This window comes from Eumetopias jubatus, unplaced genomic scaffold, assembly GCF_037043125.1.
Source record: "Eumetopias jubatus isolate StellerSeaLion01/CBP00866 unplaced genomic scaffold, mEumJub1_p1.0 scaffold_7, whole genome shotgun sequence".
NCBI lineage: Eukaryota > Metazoa > Chordata > Mammalia > Carnivora > Otariidae > Eumetopias > Eumetopias jubatus.
In genome coordinates, this window is record NW_028274813.1 from 84,340,974 (window position 1) to 84,363,090 (window position 22,117).

Sequence of the window (22,117 nt, forward strand, 5' to 3'; positions counted from 1 at the left end):
GATTTTACTATCTTCATAAACCCAAATGCCTCCTAGATAGTTGTGTAAAACAATAATAGAAAAAACCCACACAACAGTTTCTCAACCCTCGAAAAATGTTGCCTGCTTGAAAACAAGTAAAACCAATTCTTTTCATTTAAATAGATAATGATTAAGGATGCATGCATCCTTAATGAAAGGCAGTGACAGCATGAAAACATGGCACAGATTTTATATCATTATAAAATATGGTTTTACAAGCATTTAATTTGTTCCATACTGAATGTGTTAGGCATTTGGACTTGTATAGAGCTCTGATTCTGCCTTCAGAGTATTTAGTACTCAACAATCAGAAGGAAAAATTGTAGGTACCAGAATTCTCAATCTGTCATTGGAACATTTCAGCAAGTAGATAGCTCTTAAACATTAGAAAAAGATACTAATCCTAGCAATTGCTTATAAAATCTTAAATCATGAAAAGAATCTTGGCTTTTTGGCTTTTCCAGTTTCCTGTGAATAGTTATAAAACTGAAAATAAAAGTGATTTAATAGTAATAAAACATCTAATGATGTTGAAATAAGAATTTTTTTTTCTTTTCCCAGACCTCTGTGGATAGAGTTCCCAGAGGAACTAGACGCTTTTGGTGTAGAAGATGAATACATGCTGGGTGAGCATTTCTTGATTAATTATCATTATGATAAATACTGTAATTATGTTTTTGTTATATTTCCTAATGTAAGAGCACTAAAAATCAATCCCTAATCTCAAGAAAACCCAAAAAAAAAAATTCTGTCATTAAGATTTTTAGTATATTAGTGGACTGATAGCTCTCTTCTGTGATCAGGTAGCACTTCTCGTATTGTTAACTTCACATAAACCCATTCTTTTTTTTTTTTTTTAATTTTATTTATTTTTTTAATTATTTATTGAGAAAGAGAGAGAATGGTAGAGACAGAGCATGAGAGGGAAAGAGGTCAGGGGAGAGGCAGACTCCCCGCTGAGCAGGGAGCCCGATGCGGAACTCGATCCCGGGACTCCAGGATCATGACCTGAGCCGAAGGCAGTCGCTTAACCAACTGAGCCACCCAGGCGCCCCACATAAACCCATTCTTATTTGTGGATACAATTTGAGATTCTTGTTCTAGGTTCACTCCTGAGCCTAATGATACCCCTGTAGGGAATGGAAGTAGAAAACAGTAGACCAGATGGTTACAGTAAAGATTGAGAGAGCTTACTTCATGGGCAAAACAGAGTTAGTGGTGGTGGTGGTGGTGGCGGTGGCGGTGGCGGTGGCGGTGGCGGTGGCGGTGGCGGCGGCGGTGGCGGCGGCGGCGGTGGTGGCGGCCTCTTCTTTAACAAGGGTTGACCACCAAATCCAGGATATGGAGGTTTATCATCTTGGGAATAGGACTCAAGAAACCAAGCTCAACAGAGAGTTGCCCAAAAGGTGCATCCTATTTAAAAGCAGAAATCCTAAAATGTAAAAAGCCTAGTGCTACCTCTCCACTCATTCTTAGGTCTCAGTTTAAATAGCTAGTCCCTTGGAGAACATTTCCCTGACCAGAATTGCTTCTAATAGCTAATTACACCCAACTATAGTCAAAGTCAGTCCCTCTTATTACATAACTCATTCCATTTTGTGCTTTTGCCTTTTTGGTATTTGTCATAACTCTAATTAAATTATAATATCTGTCTTTACTGACTGCAAACTCCATGAGGACAGGCACACTGTCTTATTTGCCACTATTATCTCCAGAGCCTAGCATAATACCTGGCACTCAGCCGGAACTCAGTAAATATTTGTACAATTTTAAAGAGTAAATTCATAAATGGATGAAATTTACATACATGTGGTGCCACAGTCAAAATTAAGAGAATTACAGCCTTCCTAATGATACCTGCCTGTGGATATACTCCTATCCATGCTGATCACACTTCTGGATAAGAGTTGTAGGCTCACCGTTTTCAAAATCACTAACAGCAGGCAATGACGCACCTGGAGAAATGCGATGGCTCTTTCAGACTCCCAGCGCACTAGCGGCTATGTGCAAATGAAACTGATAGACTGTGGCGGGGTCCCTCCCTATTATCCTTATATGCCATAAGTGGATGAATGACAAGTAATAAAACAGTCACCGTTTTGAGCACCAGACCTCTTTGTAATAATGCGTCTCTCTGATGAATCACTGGTTCAACTACCCAAGGTCTCTACTTTGACCAAGTTCATGGTTGAGTGGTCTCTAAAACCACAGAAGCTCTGAAAGGAGAAGGATGTTTTCAGACCTCTTGGGATGATAGCTTTATTTCTTTTCTGTTTTTCAGGAAGTGCTTTATTGGTTCATCCAGTCACAGAACCAAAAGCCAGCACAGTTGATGTGTTTCTGCCAGGATCAAATGAGGTAAGAATATATGACAAACAGCCACGTATCTTGCATGTCTCCTATCTCCTCCCTTCATTCTGATGAATTAGCCCCTGTTGGGAAATAGATTTCTGCATCATGCCGTTGTGAAGACAGCCCAAATGCCTGTAGCAACTGAAGATTCTTGTAGGTCATGACCTTAATGGAAGAGTGGGGAGAAATTGATGAATAGGTGAGAACACCAAGGAAGGTCAGCATGGTTCTTTACCTTCACACTTGGACTTGTGTAAGTGACTCCTCGTAAATACAGAAAGATATTTTTAGTCTGCTAAGAAGTATCAGTCACTGGGGGGAGCCATAAGTAAAAAAGACTTTGCTTTTTGTTTCTGGCTCTATCTAAATTCTAAGTTTTTGTTACCAAAACCTGGTCTCCAGACACTCACCAAAGTGGGTAAAAAGTAACAGTGGTGACTTTCCTTCAAGCAACTCTAGCCTCCCAGCTCTTTTATTGGTTATTGTCACTGATTATTATCACAGTATAAAATATCATCCTGCACTGCTGGAGCCCAGGGCATTGAACCCAGGCAGGGCCCAAGGAAGAGGTAGGATTAGCCCCTGGGCTGCAGAGCAGAGGGCCATGGAGAATAACAGCAATAGCCTCCAGGGACAGACCAAGGATATATGCAGAGGGGCCAGGAGAAGAGGCAGGGCAGAAACTTGGGGCACCAGACCAGGAAAAGAGGGTATGGAATGGGGAGCAAGGAGGAGACAGATCCTAGAGAGAGTCCTTGAGCACTGGAGCATCACCACAGGCTTCTATAGGCAGGGGGAGGAGGCATGAAGGTTACCAAACTGATGTGAGACCTCCATGTCAAGATATTCCTGGACTGACTCTGGAAAACAGTATGGAGGCTCCTCAAAAAGTTAAAAATAGAACAACCCTATGACCCACCTACTGCACTATTAGGTATTTATCCAAAGGATACAAACGTAGTGATTTGAAGGGGCACATGCACCCCGATGTTTATAGCAGCAATGTCCATGATAGCCACCCTATGGAAAGAGCCCAGGTGTCCATTGGCAGATGGACAGATAAAGAAGATGTGGTATATATATACAATGGAATATTACTCAGCCATCAAAAAATTGAAATCTTGACATTTTCAATGACGTGGATGGAACTATAGTGTATTATGCTAAGCGAAATAAGGCAGTCAGAGAAAGACAAATAGCAAATGATTTCACTCATATGTGGAATTTAAGAAATAAAACAGAAGAACATATGGGATGGGGAAAAGAGGGAGAGGGAAGCAAACCATGAGAGACTTAACTACAGAGAACAAACTGAGGGGTCATGGAGGGACGTGGGTGGGGGATGGGCTAGATGGAGGATGGGCATTAAGGAGGGCACTTGCTGTGATGAGCACTGGGTGTTGTATGTAAGTGGAGAATCACTAAATTCTACCCCTGAAACCAATATTACACTATACGTTAACTAAAGTTTAAATTAAAAAAAAAAAAAAAAAAATATATATATATATATATATATATATATATATATATATATATTCCTGGACTGTCTAGGCAGGTGGTGAGGTCACTGAGCCCGGCCATGCTCGCTGCTTAGGACTGTCAAGTGCTGGCGTGGCAATACCGTGGTACATCGGTGCCAGTGGTCTCTGTCCATCCAGTTTTGTGTGTTTGCTTGTTGGGCTAGTTTCCTGAGGCCACTGTCACAACTTACGACAAACCGGGTGGCTTAAAACAACACAAATGTATCCTTTCCCAGTTCTGGAGGCTCAAAGCCCCAAATCACGGTGTCGGCAGGCTTGGTTCCTTCTGGCAGTCCTGAAGGAGAATCTCTTCCATGCCTCTCTCCTGGCTCCTGGTGGCTGCCACGGTCCTTGTGGTTCCTGGCTCTGCAGCCACATCACATCACTCCAATGTATGCCTCCGTCTTCATGCATCTTCTTCTCTGTGCATCTGTGTCTCCTCTTCTGTTTCTCTTGTGGGTGATGTAATGACGTTGAGGACCCACCTGGATGATCCCAGATAATCTTCTAATCTCAAGATCCTTCATTTAATCAAATTTGTTACCATAGAAAGTAATATTCACTCCTTCCCAGTATTAGGATGTGCATATAACTTTTTGAGGGGCCACTTCAGCCCACTACGCTTGTCTTTATTGATATGACAGTACCCAGGCTCTTCTCCAGAATGTTCATCAATTATGTTCTTTCCTCTTCGTTTCTCCAGTAATTTGTAGTTCTGAAGATGTGGGCTCTTTATAAAGGTTCCCCCGCCAAGTAAAAACCTAGAAAAAGGTTAAATACAACAACAGCTAAATAAATTGTCCTGCCAAGCACTTCCCTGAGAGTTTCTCAAGTCGATTTTAACAAAGCAGTAGGCTCCCATTAAGAGAAACTAGCTCCCCTTCTGACGTAGCCACAAATTAATTTTTAATTAATTGTTTAATAAAAACATTTTATTAATGACCTATCATCATTGCAAGCACACTGCAATTACTGTATAACATATTCCTTCAACACTATTCCCCTGAGTGTTCTGTGATTGTTTCTCTCACTACATCTTCAAAACCCTAGGTAGATGAGCCAAGCCATTTCTTGCCAGATTTTTACCTCACCAGTTAGCTAGTCCCACATCACACTGTGCAAGGGACAACAGTCCCTTGTTGTCACTCTTCCCCATATTTCTAGATGGCCCATTCCCTCTATTTGAAGTCTTTGCTTAAATAGCTTTTTCTCAGTGAGGCCTTCTCTGACCACCTAGTTAAGATTACAGACCATTCCCACTGCCCCGGTACTGTCCAGCCCCCCTTCATCTTTCATTTTTCCCACAGAACCTGACACCTTTAACATTCTAGATATTTACTGATATGTTTTGTTGATGATCTTTCTCTCCCATTAGAATGTTAGCTTCTTAAGGGCAGTGATTTTCCTCTGTTATGTTCACTCTCTATCCCTAGCATCTAGAAGGGTACCTGACAGGTAGTAGGCCTTCAGTGAGTACTTGCTGAGGAGCTTGGTGACTGAGCACTAGGTCTGATCTACATAGTAGTTTATACCAGTTTTACTCTTGCAAGGCTGGGGACCTTTGTGGATAGCACCAGAGTACACACCCTATACATATACCTCTTATTCTAATTAGTTCTGGAAATGGTAGACAGGTAATCCCAAAATCTTATTTAAGTCCATTTTTTTGTTTTATTTTTTTACCTTTCACTCCCACTACTCTAGCTGAAGCTACTGGAATTTGTCAAAGAAAGCTAAGACAATATCTCCCATAAACAGACACAGAAATCCTTGACAAAACATTAGCAAATTGGATCCCGCCAAAGATAATACATGGAGACGATGTGGGGTTGATCCTGTTGAATTGAGAGTTTACTGGAACTGACCATGGTCAGGCCACAGCCGTCTCACCTTCACCACAGGACAGGGCAGCTCTACAAAGGATGTGGTAATCCCAGGAGGTGACCTTGTGAAATAGACTGTGGCTGCCAGAAATCATACTGGGCTAAAAGAGAGAAAAAGAGGTTTTTGTTTCCATGCTGCTGCTGCTGCTGCTGGTGATGCCTTAAGGATTTGTCCTATCAAATTACTCTGTAGGACCTTCTTGGTACTTCAGCAACTAAACCGCCTTGACCAGGATCCCAGATTAAGAATTTGAACCTCATCCCTGAATTGTACTCTGCTAAAAAATGATACTATAGTAGCGATCCCAGTTTCCATTTGTCTTTCTCCTGGATCTGTGTCCTTCTCTGACACTTCCCTTTTCTCCTGCCTCATTTGTAATTGATTTGCTCACAATGTGCTTTTCTTCCTTGTTACTGCTTTTTCTTTCTTCCATCATCTTTTTTACTATAAACACATTAAGTTTCTAAGACAACCAGACTATAAAATCCATGAGGGCAGGAACTCTGTCTTTCCGTTCACTCATGCGTGCCTAGCAGTGCTGGGCATGTGGTAGGTTGTTGGGTAAATAACTTGGATGGACAGATGGACAAATGAATGGCCTTTTAGTGAACTTCCATCACAGTACTAGGTTAGTCCTTTTGGGGTCTTCTTAAAAACATATGTTCTTGCTAACTTCTACTTAAGATTTTTTTTTTTTTAATTATACTTATTTTAGCCTTCCGGTTATTTGAAATCCAGATAAATGAATGCTTTACTGAATAATGGGATCGTGAGCAGACTTGCTCATATACTCTTCTTCATTAGGGTCTGTTCCTTTCCAGGTCTGGTATGACTGTAAAACATTTGCTCATTGGGAAGGGGCACGTACTGTGAAGATCCCGGTAGCCTTAGACACCGTAAGTCATTTTCAGGCTGTTATTTTTACCTGTTGTGTTATATCTGTCTGCTTGGGCTGCCACCATAAAATACCACAGACACAGTGGCTTAACCAACCAGTTTATTTTCTCACAGTTCTAGATGTCCCAGATGAAGGTGCCAACAATTTACTTCCTAGTGAGGACTCTCTTCCTGACATGTAAGCAGCCACCTTCTGTCTGTGTCCTCACGTGGCAGAGGGAGAGAGTGAGCTCTCTTAATGTCTCTTCTTGTAGACACTAATCCTATCAGTTAAGGCCCCACTTTCTGACCTCATTTAACCTTAATTACCTCATTCAAGGCCCTGTCTCCAAATACAGTCACATTGGTGGGTGATTGGGGCTCAACATACGAATTTTAGGGGGACACATTCAGTCCATACCATATGCCTACATAGAAGGAACCAAGGACATTAGTGTTCTAATTAAAAACATTTAATTGTACACCTTAAATGGGTGAGTTGTATGGCATGTGAATTATACCAATAAAGCCGTGAAAACGTGAGATAAAAGTATCAACATATAGCCTGATTTCACAGTATGAAACATCAAGGACAAACAGCTCTTCCTCATATATTTCCATTTGTACGCCTAAGAAAAATAATAACCCTGAAAATGGAGTAAAAATGGCAGTCACCACACACACCATACAGAATGTCCTCCTACAGGACCAAGTCACAAAACATGAGTTTTCAGTTGTAACCTTGGCCCTCTAGGCCCAAGGGAAGGCTGTCAGTTACGATGGTAGAGTCAAGGGGACCCATCCAGACTGAACTTGTGAAGGGAAGTTTGCTCTTGCCACTAAATCACAACCACTACTTCAGACCCTAAGTAGTGTTAGGATTAATACAGATATATTGACGTTATTTTTTAAAAGCTGTTATCAGTAGTATGAACTCCATAATGAAACGATTTCAGATGTCAACTTTCAGATCTAAAAGAGACCTTAACATTCATCTACTCCAATCCCTCGTGCTTACAGGTGAAGAAACTGAGTTCAGAGAAGTTAAATTACTTGTCTAGGGCTGTGGCTAGATTGTGGCAGAACTGAGATAAGACCCCAGGTCAGCTGCACTCCCACTTCAGAGCCCATTCTTTACTAACTTACTACCTCGGTCTTTGGGGAAAAAGGAAAAGAAGAAGTGATTGGTTGATGAGGGGGAGATAAATGTGCTTTACTTCTTGCTATCAAATGTGAGTCAGAGGGTGGACATCTTAACTACTCCACCGTCACTCCCAACTTCACTTATATTCTTGTACTTTTTTCCCTCTTGTACTCAGAGCGAAATACAAGCCCCCATATGATCCAAAGAGCTTCCTTACAGAGGATTGTATGGGGACGCAGGAAATTTCCTGGGCTTTCTTTGCTGGGAATGCCATTCCAGAACCATAGGTATGGGCCATGCTTATAACACTGTGGTTAGAGTCACTTCAAGTGTCTTTGGCAGCCTCTACAACAGAAGTTTCACAAACTTACTCTCAGAATTGAGTCCATCATCCTGGTATTTCAGGGAAGCAGGGAGCAGGAAGAGTGTAGACTGTAGTAAGGACAGAATCATCTCCCTGAAACCAAGAAACTATAATATTTCATATGCACACATACATACATGTGGGCCTACTTACACAGGCACAAAAACTCACTCCTTAGCAGGGCCCTAGAAATAAACACGTGTATTATGTTGGCAAGAAAGTTAAAAATACAAAATAGGAACTACTGATAGGATAGGCAGAATAGATAACAAATTGATGAAGGGTGAGAAGTTTCCCTGATAATTAAAAAATGGACCACTTTTTAGTCTTGGGACTCTTTTCCTTTTAATGCCATGGCTTCCATATTTTCCATCTGTGTGCTCACAAATTTCTTTCACCTTTGAGTCTACTTGTAAAGAATGGGAGTCTTGTACAACGAAATATTTTTAGATTCTACATTGAAATTGCTTTCTATGAATACTCCTTCCCTGAGCGTATTGTTCTGTTATAGATACCAGTATTTCAGCGAGGTGGGAGTATAGTACCAATAAAGACGACTGTAGGAAAATCCACAGGCTACATGACTGATTCCCCATATGGACTCCGGGTGGCTCTAAGCACTAAGGTATTTGGAAAATGTTACCTTTACACATCTCATTCGTTACTACTTTATCTCTTTACAGGAGTAGTGGCCTTTTGAGTATGTGACACTATGTAAAAATGATAAGCCCCAGTGATGGGATGGGTGCTTCTGATGTTTTTCTAGAAATCAAAGTTTTGAATCGTTTCTGAATCATTGTCCAGCTTACCTACCTTTCCTGGAATTGTTCTGAAGAGAACTCTAAGAACTAGAAATGATAAAAATTTCTTCCGGGGCACTGTGATCCTTGGTGCTCTGCAGCTTGGCATTGATTACCACTGGACTAAGTGACCATTGGGCCTAGTCAGCCTGCCACATGGATTAGCCCTAAAACTCAGTCTCCTATATAGAGGTGCCTATATCTATGCAACATTTCAGGAACACCAGCCCCACACAATGACTTCTGTTCTCATCAGATGGCTCAAACAACTAAGATCTGGGGTAAAGCTCAGAAGGATCCAGAATTTGTATGTCCTTTTTAGAAGATCTTTTGAGCCAAATGAGACCTATAGCAGACTCCTTCCCTATCCATTTGCCCACGTATAGTACCAACACAAACTCTTCCTCTTCTACAGGACTGAACACAAATTCATACTCTTAGACAAATATAAAATAATTAAGCTTGCTTTCCCATCTGTTTCACTTAGACATTCTTATTGGGCCAAATTACGAGCCTGAGACCACAGAATAAATACAAGAGACTCAAGATCCATATAGCACATCAGGCATTGTCAATGAACAGTAAACGGCCATTGGAGTGCTGTGACTTTGTTTGACATGCCAGAGGGGTCCTCCTCCTGAAAGGAAATAGGAACTAGATGCTATCCTTTAAGTGGACGGCTTCTAAAGATAGCTGATCTCATCCATTATATACTAAATTTTTTTAGCTTTAGTTTCATTTTGTGAACTTTTTTCAAAGAAGCCACCTATGCCACTGCCCATATTTTGTAGTTTAAATTTTTTTCAACAAGATCTAACTCTTGAGCTCCTCTTATGTGACTTCCTTATTCATATTATTTCACTAATGGGTATTGAATGTATATATTTATATGACTACATTGTACAGCTTGAATATTAAGTTTTTGTTTAATAAAATCCTTCACAAATTTTTTAGTCCCTTTAGGGGGTGACATTCTTTTCCTAGTAAGCTATTATATAAGCACATTCTCTGTCTATGTTTCACTCTCCAGGATTCTGCCATGGGTGAATTCTATCTCGATGACGGCCATTCATTCCGATACCTCCACCAGAAGCAGTTCTTGCACAGGAAGTTTTCATTCTTGTCAGATGTTTTGATCAACAGGTAAAAAGCTGTGTGCTTTCTTAAATATGCGATCCTCAAAAACACAGCTATTATTTTAAGGTACTACTTAAAGAAATTATTGATGGTCATTTATGGAGTATTTTTTTCAGCTTCACTAAATAATTGACAAGCAAAATTCTAATGTATTTAAAGTGTACAACATGGTGAGTCACTATATGTATATACTGTAAAAGGATTCCCACCATCAAGTTAATTAACTCATCCATCACCTCCATATTTACTTTTGTGTGTGTGTGAGAACATTAAAGTTCTACTCTGTTGACAAATCTCAGGTATACAACATAGTATTGTCAACTATGGTCATCATCTTATACATTAGATACTCAGACCGTATTCATCTTATAACAGAAAGTTTGTACCCTTTTACCAGCCTCTCCCTATTTCCATTTGCAAATACAAACAATTTTATTTCTTCCTTTCCAATTTAGATGCCTTTTATTTCTTTTTCTTGCCTAATTGCTCTGGCTAAGATGTCCAGTACTATGTTAAACAAAAATGGTGAGAAGTATGCATCCTTTTCTTGTTTCTGATCTTGATTCAGCTTTTCCCCATTGAGTATGTTAGCTGTGGGCTTGTCATAGACAGCTTTTATTAAGTTGTGGTACATTCTTTCTTTCTTTTTTTTTTTTTGAGAGAGCACGAGCATTGGAGTGGGAAGGGGCAGAGGGAGAGGGAGAGAGAGAATCTTAAGTGGGCTCCACACTCAGCATGGAGCCCGATATGGGGCTCCATCTCATGACCCCGAGATCATGACCTGAGCCAAAATCAAGAGTTGGACACTTTACCCACTGAGCCATCCAGGCGCCCTGAGGTACATTCTTTCTATACCCAGTTTTTTGAGTTTTTATCATGAAAGGATGTTGAATTTTGTCAAATGCTTTTCCTATACCTACTGAAATAATCGTATTATTTTTATCCTTTTTTGTTAATGTAATGTATCACATTTATTGATTTGCCTATGTTGACACATCTCTGTATCCCAGAAATAAATCCCACTTGATCATGGTGTGTGGCCCTTTGTTGAGGAATTCTACATCTGTGTTCCTCAAGGATATTGGCCTGTAATTTTCTTTTCTTGTATTGTCCTTGCTAGCTTTAGTATCAGGATAATGCTGCCCTCATAAAATGAATTTGGAAGTTTTCCATTTTTTGGAAGAATTTGAAAAGGATTGATACTCTTTAAATGTTTGATAGAATTCAACAGTGAAGCCATCTGGTCCTGGACTTTTCTTTGTTGGCAGTTTTTTGTTTACAGATTCAGTATCCTTACTAGTAATTGGTCTGTTCAGATTTTCTGTTTCTTCATGATTCAGCATTGGTAGGTTGTATGTTCTAGGAATTTTTCCATTTCTTCTATTTTATCCAATATATTAGTGTGTAATTGTTCATAGTAGTTTCCTATGATCCTTAGTATTTCTGAGGTATCAAATATAACATCTCCTCTTTCATTTCTGATTTATTTAAATTCCAGTATAGTAAACATACAGTGATACGTTTCTGACTTCATTTGAGTCCTCTCTCTTTTTTTGTTGGTGAGTCTAGCTAAAGATTTGTCTATTTTTTTTTTAAACTAGCTCTTAGTTTCATTGATCTTTCCTACTGATCTTTTTAGCCTCTGTTCCATTTATTTTCACTCTGATCTTTGTTATTTCCTTCCTCCTACTAACTTTGGTCTTAGTTTGTTCTTCATTTTATAGTTCCTCGAGGTGTAAAGGTAGATTATTTAAGATTTTTCTTTTTCTTAATATAGGTACTTATTGCTATAAACTCCCCTCTTAGAATTGCTTTCGCTGCATCCCGTAAATTTTGGTATATTATGTTTCCATTTTAATCTAAGATATCTTATTTCCCTTTTAATTTTTTGTTTGACCCATTGGTTATTTAGGGGCATGTTATTTAATCTCCATATATTTGTGAATTTTCCAGTTTTCTTCTTGTAATTGATATCTACTCACCTACCATTATGGTCATAAAAGATGCTTAATATAATTTCAGTCTTTTTAAATTTGGTAAGACTTGTTTTTAGTCTAATGTATGGTCTGTCCTAGAGAAAGTTCCATGTGTGCTTGAGAACGATATGTATTTTTCTGCTGTTGAATGGAATGTTCTATATATATCTATTAAGTTTATCTGGTCTAACATGTAGTTTAAGTTCACATTTTCCTTACGGATTTTCTGTTTGGATGATCTATCCATTGTTGAAAATGGGGTATGTAAGTCCCCTGCTATTACTGTGTTGCCGTCTATTTCAAACTTCAGATCTGCTAATATTTGCTTTATATATTTAGGTGCTCTGATATTGGGTGCATAAATATTTACAAATGTTATATAACCTCTTAGTGAATTGACCCATTATATAACTATCTTTGTTGTCTCTCATTACAGTTTCTGGCATAAAGTCTGTTTTGTCTGATATAAATATTAGCTACCCCTGCTTTTTTTTGGTCTCCATTTGCATGGAATATCATTTTCCATCCCTTCACTTTCAGTCTGTATGTATCCTTAAAGCTGAAGTGGGTCTCTTATAGGCAGCATATAGTTGGGTCTTGACTTTTTAACCATTCAGCAACTCTGTCTCTATTGATTGGAGGATTTAGTTCAAATTACTTAAAGTAATTATTGATAGGTGATTTGGGGGCCCATACCTCAGGTGGGGGCCTTAACACTGGGGCAGTAGGAGTGTGGTCCAAACCTTTCACTCTTCAGGGAGAAGTTGGGAGTTCCCCTCCTAATTGTATGGCACTGTCCCCAGGGTGGCGGTCACGGTGAGTGTGTTTCAGCCTTTCCTACCTGATTTGATGTGGCTGTTTCCTCAGTCACCTGACGTATAAGAGTCACTCAGCTAGTTTCTGTATCACTAAGAAGGAATTGCTCCACAGCTTTACATTTGGTGCATCTGTGGGAGGAAGGAAATTCAGGGGCCTCTTATGTTGCCATCTTGGTCTGGAGTTTCTCTGAAGTATTTTTCAATCACTCTGTGAACCTTCCTTCCTTACTGTCTCCACCTTCCTGTTCTTTACTCTCTAAAAAATAAAAAATAATTCAGCTTAAGTTCTGATTAATCCCATTTATCTGCCCATTCAGCAATTCATTAAGTATCTGATTTCTTAAAATCTGATTGCAGTGTCCAAGTCACATTTGAGACTTCAGTGTCCTTAGGTGATTTCTCTCCAAATGGCTTGTTAAATGGATTCTGGTTTGTCTACTGGTTAGGCAGTCCTTGGCACAGGGAATCATCGTTTCCATCTCTTCATCCTAGTAAACATGACAACCGTATGCTTCATGCCTCCATAGGGAAAGACGGGAGGGGAACTCCCAAGGCTAGGATGTTGACCTAATAACCAGCCCAAACCCCTATTCCTCTCATTTTCCTAATACCATTTTTATCTATTCTAGTTGTGCCGACGAAAGAGGTCATTATCCCAGCAAGTGTGTGGTGGAGCAGATCTTTGTCCTAGGCCTCAAGAAGCAGCCATCTTCTGTGACCACCCGTTCATCTGGTAAGGAAACAGGTCATTTGTTTTTGTAAACATGGAAGTATCTGCAGCAAAGAAATGATTAGTCCTAAAACTGATGTAGCATGCTTAGCCAAGTGGACCCTGCACTTTCTGATGGAGGTCAAATATATTGGTATCTGGGGGAGCAAGGCCATCCTGCTTTTCCTCATCAACTGGGCTTTCTGCCAACTGTAAGTTGTTGATATTTTTCTAAGGAAAATTATTTGGGGCTTGAAATAATACTGTAGCTTCTCTGAATGTATTTTTGACTGTAGATAGCTGAAGCCCCAGAGAATCCTGCCCATGTTTATGGAGTTTCTTAAAGAGCTATATCCTTTCTCATCTACTGAATTTCTTGGATAAATCACTTTATTCCTTACAATTTCCTTTCAACTAATCTTGTACTCAAAATGATGGAGTGTTTAATGTTTAAAAAATTCATGGACATCCATGGGTAAAAGTGCTATTAAATTGGATTCTCCCAGGGTGGGGTATCAGGTTTTATGATCGAGTCAGAAATATTTTAGATTCAAAGGAAAGAGTTTTCTCTCCTAGATATTCATCAAATTTTTCCTGTTCTTGTCTTGATATTTAGATGGTAAAGATGAGCCTGTGGCTTTTACATATTGTGCCCAAACGTCCACCCTGCGACTAGAAAAGCTGTCCCTGAACATCAGCGCTGACTGGGAGGTCCACGTCCGATGATGGTGCAGTGCACCCGGGGCGAGTGCGGGAAGCAGCCTGCACCTTTCAGCCTTGCCCTTGGCCTCTTCTGAGATCTGTGCTGCATGCTAATTGACTTCTCTGGCTAAAAAGTATCCTTCATTGATCACCAGCTTATTAATGAAAATAGACTTCAGGTTTTACATTTTTAGAGGTACTAGTCATACTCTTTTTGTCAAACACCACTTCTCCTAGATGCAAGTAGCCCTGTGACATTTATAGAGTTCATTAATCTTCCACTGCTTCTTGGACAGAGGCGCTGTGGTAAACCCCGTAGCCCAGTGAGTAGCTTCTCTTTGAGCATAGCTGCATGGGTTGGTTTGTTTGTTGTTGTTTTTAGGAGACTCTACCCCCAATGGGGGCTTGAACCACACCCTTGAGATTAAGAGTCACGTGCTCTACCAACTGAGCCAGCCAGGCGCCCCTGGATGGGTCTGTTTATGTGAGATATGGGCCAAACGCACCTTGTGTGGCCCATTTGTGGAAGCTTGCCTCAGGCCACGCAGCAGAGTCAGGCCGGCTACAGCAGCTGAGTTACTCGAGGCCTGTCTCCAAGTGGACAGCAGCCTCTGGTAACCCCCCCAGTTACCTTTCACCCACTTAGACGTGGGCAAAACAACCCTTTTCTGCTTGTACTGCATACACCGCAACAACAGAGAGTTACTCACCCCTAAAGACTGGCTCAGAAGCAAAAGAGAATTCTTTTCCCTGTCATACTTTTTGGGCTTCAAAGTTCCTAATTAATCTTCTTAAAATCCTAATTTATCTTAATTGTTTTTATTAAATACTGTTTACTAGCCACAGAATATTTGTAACATGAGTAAGCTGTAGCTTATAATAATAAAATGAATACCCATTTCCCCACTCCTGATCTTCAGAAATAGAACACAGGGCTGGGAGGAGGGTGAGGTAAGCGTACTTGCCTTGAGCAAAAAATTTAAGGGGCTATGAAAAAAATGCAATCATCAAAATAAATATTTTAATGCAGTATTTTTTAAAAATCAAAATTAATGCAAAAAATAATGCACAAAATATCAAAATTTTAAATAAAGACAGGATCGGTATTACTGAGGTTTCCTTTTCCCTCAGGCTCCAATATGGCTTGGCATGGGCTAGAACATTACAACACACCAGTCCCTCAGGAGCCGCCAGTGACCCCCCGCCGGCCACAGCATCTGTGGGGGCAGCCTTGTGTCCCCAGCGCTCCTAAACCAATGCACATTTTCACGTGTCCTTCACCGAGCAACTTGCCAACTGCCACTTCTGTGCCTCGTGGTCCCTGGGCCGCCATACCCACCACCTTCCCCCCCAAATGCAAATTTTACCATCCCTTCAGGCCCGACTCAAATGCCACTGTTCCATTAAGCCTTTCTAACTACCCTAACGACCCCAAGCCCCTGTACCCGTGAGCAGTGATTTTGCCCATCTCTGAAGTGTTGCTGCACTTATAATGTGTGTTCTACTTCTCATTCTCAGGGATGGTCCCTTAATGTTTTAATCTTGTCTGTCTTGTTCCCTGGCTAGAGTGCATGTTCCTTAAGAGCACGTTATATTTGTCTTCTGTTGGCCAGAGCAGCGTCAGTCATCCTTGGCTTTCACCAACTGTGCTATAAGTGGTTAACTGATGGATTTGGTTGATTAAAAAATGAGAATTGGGGCGCCTGGGTGGCTCAGCTGTTGAGCGTCTGCCTTCAGCTCAGGTCATGATCCCAGGGTCCTGGGATCGAGCCCCACATCAGGCTCCCTGCTCGGCAGGAAGCCTGCTTCTCCCTCTCCCACTCCCCCTGCTTGTGTTCCTGCTCTCTCTCTCTCTGTCAAATAAATAAATAAAATATTAAAAAAATGAGAATTGAATGTATTTGTTTCTGATTTACTTTTTTGACAGGACTCTTCCCTCTAGACGTAGTAGACATTGTGCATTTCCTCGTGGACACGTTTCATTTATCAGTTGAGATTTGGGCTTTGCACCGTTTGTAGGCTCATACAAACATTTGCAGATTCTTTGCTATTTCTGTAAGTTGTGAAATTCAGGAGAAAGGAAGGTGACATTAGCTGAAGCAGTATTTCCCAGCTTCAGACTTACCTTAGCAACCTACAGTAAGAACCTGAAAATGGGGTGCTTTTACCTAATATAAGTGATGGCTTTTAATAGCATTTGAAGTTGAATAATTAAGACCTATCTTTAGATGAACATCTGTTGCATTTATTCTTCCATGTGAAGTATTTTGGGGGGAAGGAATGAATAAAAACTAGTAAATTGTGGGAAACTGCTCTACCTTGACCCAGAATGATACTGAAACGTTCACCTAGAGACATTGAGCGGAGAGAAGTATAGTCTGGGTGTTAATTGTTCTCTGCCCTTTACTGCTTCTCCCCCTCCCCCATCCCCTGTTCCTGCAGCTGTGCCCCAGAGCGCTGTGTGGGGCTGAGTTGACCTGTAGGTGTTCGGTTACCCTGTTGTGGCTAATTCTTGACATGTTACTCAGGAAACTGGATTTCATGTAATAATTAGAATAATTTCCACAGAGATTGAAACAAAGCTCTCAAATGCATGATGTGTCTCTACTTAAGGCTTAAATGCCAAAGAATGAGTTGACAAATTAGTTTAAAATCAGAAACTGCCCAACAGAAAAACAGGCAAAAGTCATTTGTAAAATAAAGTAAAACAGACAAAACAAGCATGAAGGGTGCTCAGCCTCATTAATAATCAAAGACATTATTATTATTATTTTTTGCCTGACTGGCCAAGATGAAAAAGTGAAAATGTCCAATGCTGATGTTGGTGTGGGGACATTCTCGTGCATGTGGGAAGTCATTCTCGTGCATCATTGGTGGAGTTATAAATAAGTATAATCTCTCAGGATGAGTATCTGGCAATAGTGTCAAAATTTTAAATCTGCATACTCTAACCCAGCAATTCCACTTCAGAGAAATCAGATAAATTGCTCAGAGCTACTAATTGCAGTGTGATTTATTTACACTGTGGAAAACTAGGAATAAGCTGTGTTCTTTAACAGGGGGCTGGTTAAATATAGCCCTTTCATACGCAGAATACTATACAATTATTAAAATAACAATATATACATCAACATGGAACATTTTTGTTAAATGTTTGATTTCATTTACGTAAAAGTTATAAACTGAAATCGAGGGACATCCTATACTCTTCAAAATGTAAAGGCCATGAAAAACAGGTCTGAGGAAATGTTCTAGATTGAAGAGGGTACAAAAGAGACAGGAAAACAAATGTGTGTGTGATCCTGGGCTGGAATCTGGGCCTAAAAGGGAATGATTGGAACAGCCGGCAAAATTTGAATGGGATCTTTTGATTACATGGTAATTTTCCTAATTTTGAGGGTTATACTATAATTATATAGAAGAATTTCCTTGCTTTTAGGAAATACTAAGGTATTAAAGGGTAATGCGCCATCATATCTCTAACGTATTCTCAAATGGCTCAGAAAATGTATGTATGTATGAGAAGGAGACAAAACAGAAAAAGGCAAAATGAGTTTAAATGTTACAATTGAAGAAACTGGGTGAAGGGTATATAGGAACTCTTTATGCTGTATTTTCCACTTTCCTATAAGTTTCAAACTATTAAAAAAAAAAGTTGAGCCATATCTCTACAATATCTAACAGCTTTAAAATGTTTACTTTCTAGTATTGTAAAAGCTTATAAGCTGTGGCATATAAAATAGGATGAGACCAAGTTAATACAAGAACATACCTCGATTCTAATGCTGCAGACCACTTCAGAATGTTCCTCGGATCAGCTCTTCACCTGAGAAGCACGGGGCCACGTCAAGTCCTCTACTTCAGGGACACAAATCCCATCCTCTTGTTGGCTAGGACACAAAGGGGAGTTACTCAGATCTGAGGGCTGAAAGCCACGAGCAGAAGGGAAGGGAATGAAGGAACAAGAGCTGGGAAGCAATGTGTTTCGTCTTGCAGAACCAGCAGCCAGCCGAGGAGACTCCCCAGCCAGGCGGCTCACCAGATAGCCTCTTCTGTGAGCCAGTTTAGGCTCGTTTGGAGCTGAGGACCTGCCAAAGAAGCCCCCCCAGAGTTGTCCTAAAGTTAACTTTAGCTCATTATAATACTAAGATCTCCTCCCATGGGCTGAGTTTTCTGCCATTTTTGAACATACAATATATGCACTAGCATGTTGACATGCTAGGCATGCTCAGTTGAACCAAAGTGCCTAAGCATAGAATATCTCTAAGTTTCTTAATATATATACAAGCTCCCTGCTCCTGCCCCCCAATACACTGAGTTAAAGCTTCTTGTACTAACCCCACAGGAAGACTACTTTGAGAGCTATCTTCCCGTCCTTACTTGTGACAAGTAATAAAAAGGTCTTTGTTTTCAACGTACTTGGGTTGTGTTCAATTTAATGCACACCAAACGGCAAAGCCCTTGAGTTCAGTCATACTCCGAGCACCAGGCCAGCAGCCCCTGTCCCTTCACACCCGCACTGTGGCAGCACTTTGTTGTTGCTTCACCACAGAGGTCTTAACCTGACGGCAGGAGCTGACCGGAGAGCCTTCAGGAGGGCTCACACTAAGAAGTAGAATACATGTGGGGCGCCTGGGTGGTTCAGTCGTTAAGTGTCTGCCTTCGGCTCAGGTCATGATCCCAGGGTCCTGGGATCGAGCCCCGCATCGGGCTCCCTGCTCGGCGGGAAGCCTGCTTCTCCCTCTCCCACTCCCCCTGCTTGTGTTCCCTCTCTCGCTGTGTCTCTCTCTGTCAAATAAATAAAATCTTTAAAAAAAAAAGAGAAAGAAATAGAATACATGTTTACATGTTGATGGGGGCATTTATTTTAGGGCAGGGACCAGAGAAAGTCCTTCATGCGTTTGGAAGGCCAGCTTGGTCACCGTCCTTCTCTTCTCAGATCTGAGTTATCCAGAAGATCCTGGCTGTGGGAAATCTGAGGTTGTTGGTTCCTCACAGAAGTGATCCCAAGATTTGGTTCCAGTTTGACTAGGTACCAAGACATTCTCTGTCCAAGGAGACTGATTGCACTTGAGACTGACCTATAGGACTATGTTCTGAGCACAGCTCACTTCAGAATAGGTGAACTCCATGTGTCAACACGACCAGGGCCAATCCCAGATCAGGCCATTCTCCTAAAGGCTCCCTAGAGGAGAAAGCACAGTCTGTCACCAAGAGTTTGTCTTAAAGTTGTGCTGAGCCCTGTATTCTGGTTAACTAAAAGCAGTGAATGCGGGGGTGCCTGGGTGACTCAGTCTGTTAAATGTCTGCCTTCGGCTCAGGTCCTGATCTCCCGGTTCTGGGATCAGCCTGCATCAGACTCCCTGATTAGCAAGGAGTCTGCTTCTCTCTCTCTGCCTCCCCACTTCGCTCCTGCACATGTGCTCTCCCTCTCTCTCTCTCTCTCTCAAATGAATAAATAAAAACCTTAAAAACGTGAATCCAATCACCATAGCCATAGAGAAAATCGCAATTCTGGAGTTTAGTCTGTGGGCAGGGTTCTTTCAATTTTTCACACCTCTTTCAGTATCGGGGTATCATAATGATAGGCAGCAGAAACACAGTCAAAACACATAAATATCTGGAGCTTAATGGTTTTTCATCTAACTGACCATCCTACCCAAGAGCCTTCTGGGAAATGGAATTCCTATGACAACATCAAGCTTTCCACTCTGCTTTTAAGATTTCCACCTACCAAACCTCCTGAATGCCTTGCATAAATCCCAGGGGCATCACCCTAGACTAAAATAACTTCTAGGCCCAGGACATAGAAAGCCACTAGCAACTCCACTGGAAACAGATTACCATATTAACCACAGACAATGGAGGCCATATAACGAGCATTCTAGGAGAAAGAAAGGATGGCATCTGATATCAGATATGCCTGTCTTATGACCAGCCTCGCAAAGGACTGCAGTGCCCCAGAAAGGCCGGCCAGAATTCGACAGCTGCTTCTTGACAGTTGTTTCTAGCAGGGCTGTGGTATTAAATTCCTCTCCAGTCAGAGCTAAGGGAAGGGGAGCCCTCACTATTTATATGCAAGGATCCAGCGATCTTACACCTAGCCCACATTATTGGAGTCCTAGTTACACATTCAATCCCTCCCTGGAAATCTGAAAACCTGGGGTCTATTTTGGTTCTGCAGCTGAGTGATCTTGGCTATGTCATTTAATCTTTCCAGGTCTTGGTTTCCTCATCTGTTGAAGAAAAGAGGTAATTTCTAAAATTCTGTGAGCCTTCCACGACTTCACTATAAAATTGCAGCAGATATCTCAAGTCTCCTCATGTAAAATAGGGTTAATCAAACCCACAAGGTGATCATACAGATTTAAAATATTCTATGTGGGGGGACCTGGGTGGCTCAGTCGGTTAAGTGTCCGACTCTTGATCTCAGCTTAGGTCTAGATCTCAGGACCATGAGTTCAACCCCCATGTTGGGCTCCACACTGGACGTGGTGCCTACTTAAGAAAAACAAATATGTATCCTATTGAGTAAGGGACAGGTGGGGCTAGGTAGGGAGAGATAGGTAGGGGGCTACATGACTAGGCTCATGCAGGGGGCTATGTGTTCAGGTTCATAGAAATCCTAGATGTGGAAAATGCTAAGGCGTACAAAACCAGAGATAAGGGAATATAATGAGACTAACAAGACTACCTTGTTTGTCTTAAATGTCAGAGACAAGATATCTCTGTAACAGCTACAGCTGGACCACTGAAAATTACCAAACTTCAAAGAAAAAGTAAACATCATGGTCTTAGTGGTAGAGACATCAAGATTTAAGTTCCTTAGTCAGTTCTCAATAAAAGACTACCAGTGAAAGCTCACAGTGGCAACCCATTCGGGACCCCTCTCACTCTAGAAAGCTTTTTTCTTTCCTTTCTGTTCCCCCCTTCACTTAATAAACTCACTTCACTTCATTTCACCCTCTTGTGTCCGTGAGATTCATTCTTCGACTCCGTGAGACAAGAACCCTGCAATCGGGTAACGCTATGTGTATGGAAAGGAAAAAAACAGTAACTTTACTTTGCAGAAACCTGGTAGATTCCACCTTAGCCAGTTGATCAAGATTGCTGTCACCTGTGGGGGCGCCTGGGTGGCTCAGTCGGTTAAGCGTCTGCCTTCGGCTCAGGTCATGATCCCAGGGTCCTGGGATCGAGCCCCACGTCGGGCTCCCTGCTCGGCGGGGAGCCTGCTTCTCCCTCTGCCTCTGCCTGCCTGCCTGCCTACTTGTGCTCTCTCTCTCTCTCTCTCTCTGTCAAATAAATAAATTAATTAATTAAATAAATAAATAAATAAAAAAAGATTGCTATCACCTGTGATAAAACACATCTCTATCATGTATCCCCAAATGAGAAGGGCATATGACCACTGTGATATTCTTTCCCCAAATCCATAACCTGTCTAATCAAATGAAAAACATCAAACTGAAGTTGAGGAACATCGTATAGCATGCCTGCCAAGTACTCTTCACCAGTCCCAAGTCATGAGACAAAGACTGTGGAACCATTAGAGATGGGAAGATCCTGGGGAGACATAACAGTTAAATGCAGTGGTAGGACCCCGAACTGGATCCTGTAACAGAAGAGGAAAAAACAAAACCATTAGTGGAAACACTAAAGAAATCAAAATAATGTCTTTTGTAGTTTAGTTAATAGTATTTTACCAGCATTAATTTCTTAGTTTGAATCATTGTACCATGGTTATGTAAGGTGTAAACATTAGGGGAAGCTGGGTGAAAGGCATACGGAAACTCTTACCATCTTGCAACTCTTTT

The 22,117-nt window shown here is 41.0% G+C and overlaps 1 protein-coding gene and 1 long non-coding RNA gene across 7 annotated transcripts in view; one reads left to right on the forward strand and one right to left on the reverse strand.

The window, feature by feature from the left end:
* Positions 1-16,194, forward strand: part of GANC (glucosidase alpha, neutral C) — a 69,962-nt gene extending 53,768 nt beyond the window's left edge. For 2 of the 5 annotated variants that reach the window (XM_088024736.1, XM_088024734.1), the window contains 7 exons: positions 583-647; positions 2,303-2,379; positions 6,599-6,673; positions 8,673-8,786; positions 9,992-10,104; positions 13,522-13,625; positions 14,218-16,194. In XM_088024736.1, the coding sequence (XP_087880862.1) occupies positions 583-647; positions 2,303-2,379; positions 6,599-6,673; positions 8,673-8,786; positions 9,992-10,104; positions 13,522-13,625; positions 14,218-14,327 (658 nt within the window). In that variant the 3' untranslated portion in view covers positions 14,328-16,194. Of the gene's footprint in view, positions 1-582; positions 648-2,302; positions 2,380-6,598; positions 6,674-6,788; positions 8,085-8,672; positions 8,787-9,991; positions 10,105-13,521; positions 13,626-14,217 lie in introns of those variants that run through there. The other 3 variants (XR_003607678.2, XR_003607680.2, XR_015768544.1) reach the window with 3 other exon arrangements.
* LOC114201675 (uncharacterized) lies at positions 3,918-21,400 on the reverse strand. 2 transcript variants are annotated; one of them, XR_003607683.2, is made up of 6 exons: positions 21,252-21,400; positions 19,385-19,488; positions 18,076-18,193; positions 8,169-8,254; positions 5,784-5,877; positions 3,918-4,654 (listed from the first exon to the last, which is right to left on the reverse strand). It is a non-coding gene; the product is annotated as an uncharacterized LOC114201675 (long non-coding RNA). The 2 variants fall into 2 exon arrangements; XR_003607682.2 differs by lacking the exon at positions 21,252-21,400 and having other exon boundaries at positions 19,385-20,093.
* Positions 21,401-22,117: the final 717 nt, after the last annotated feature.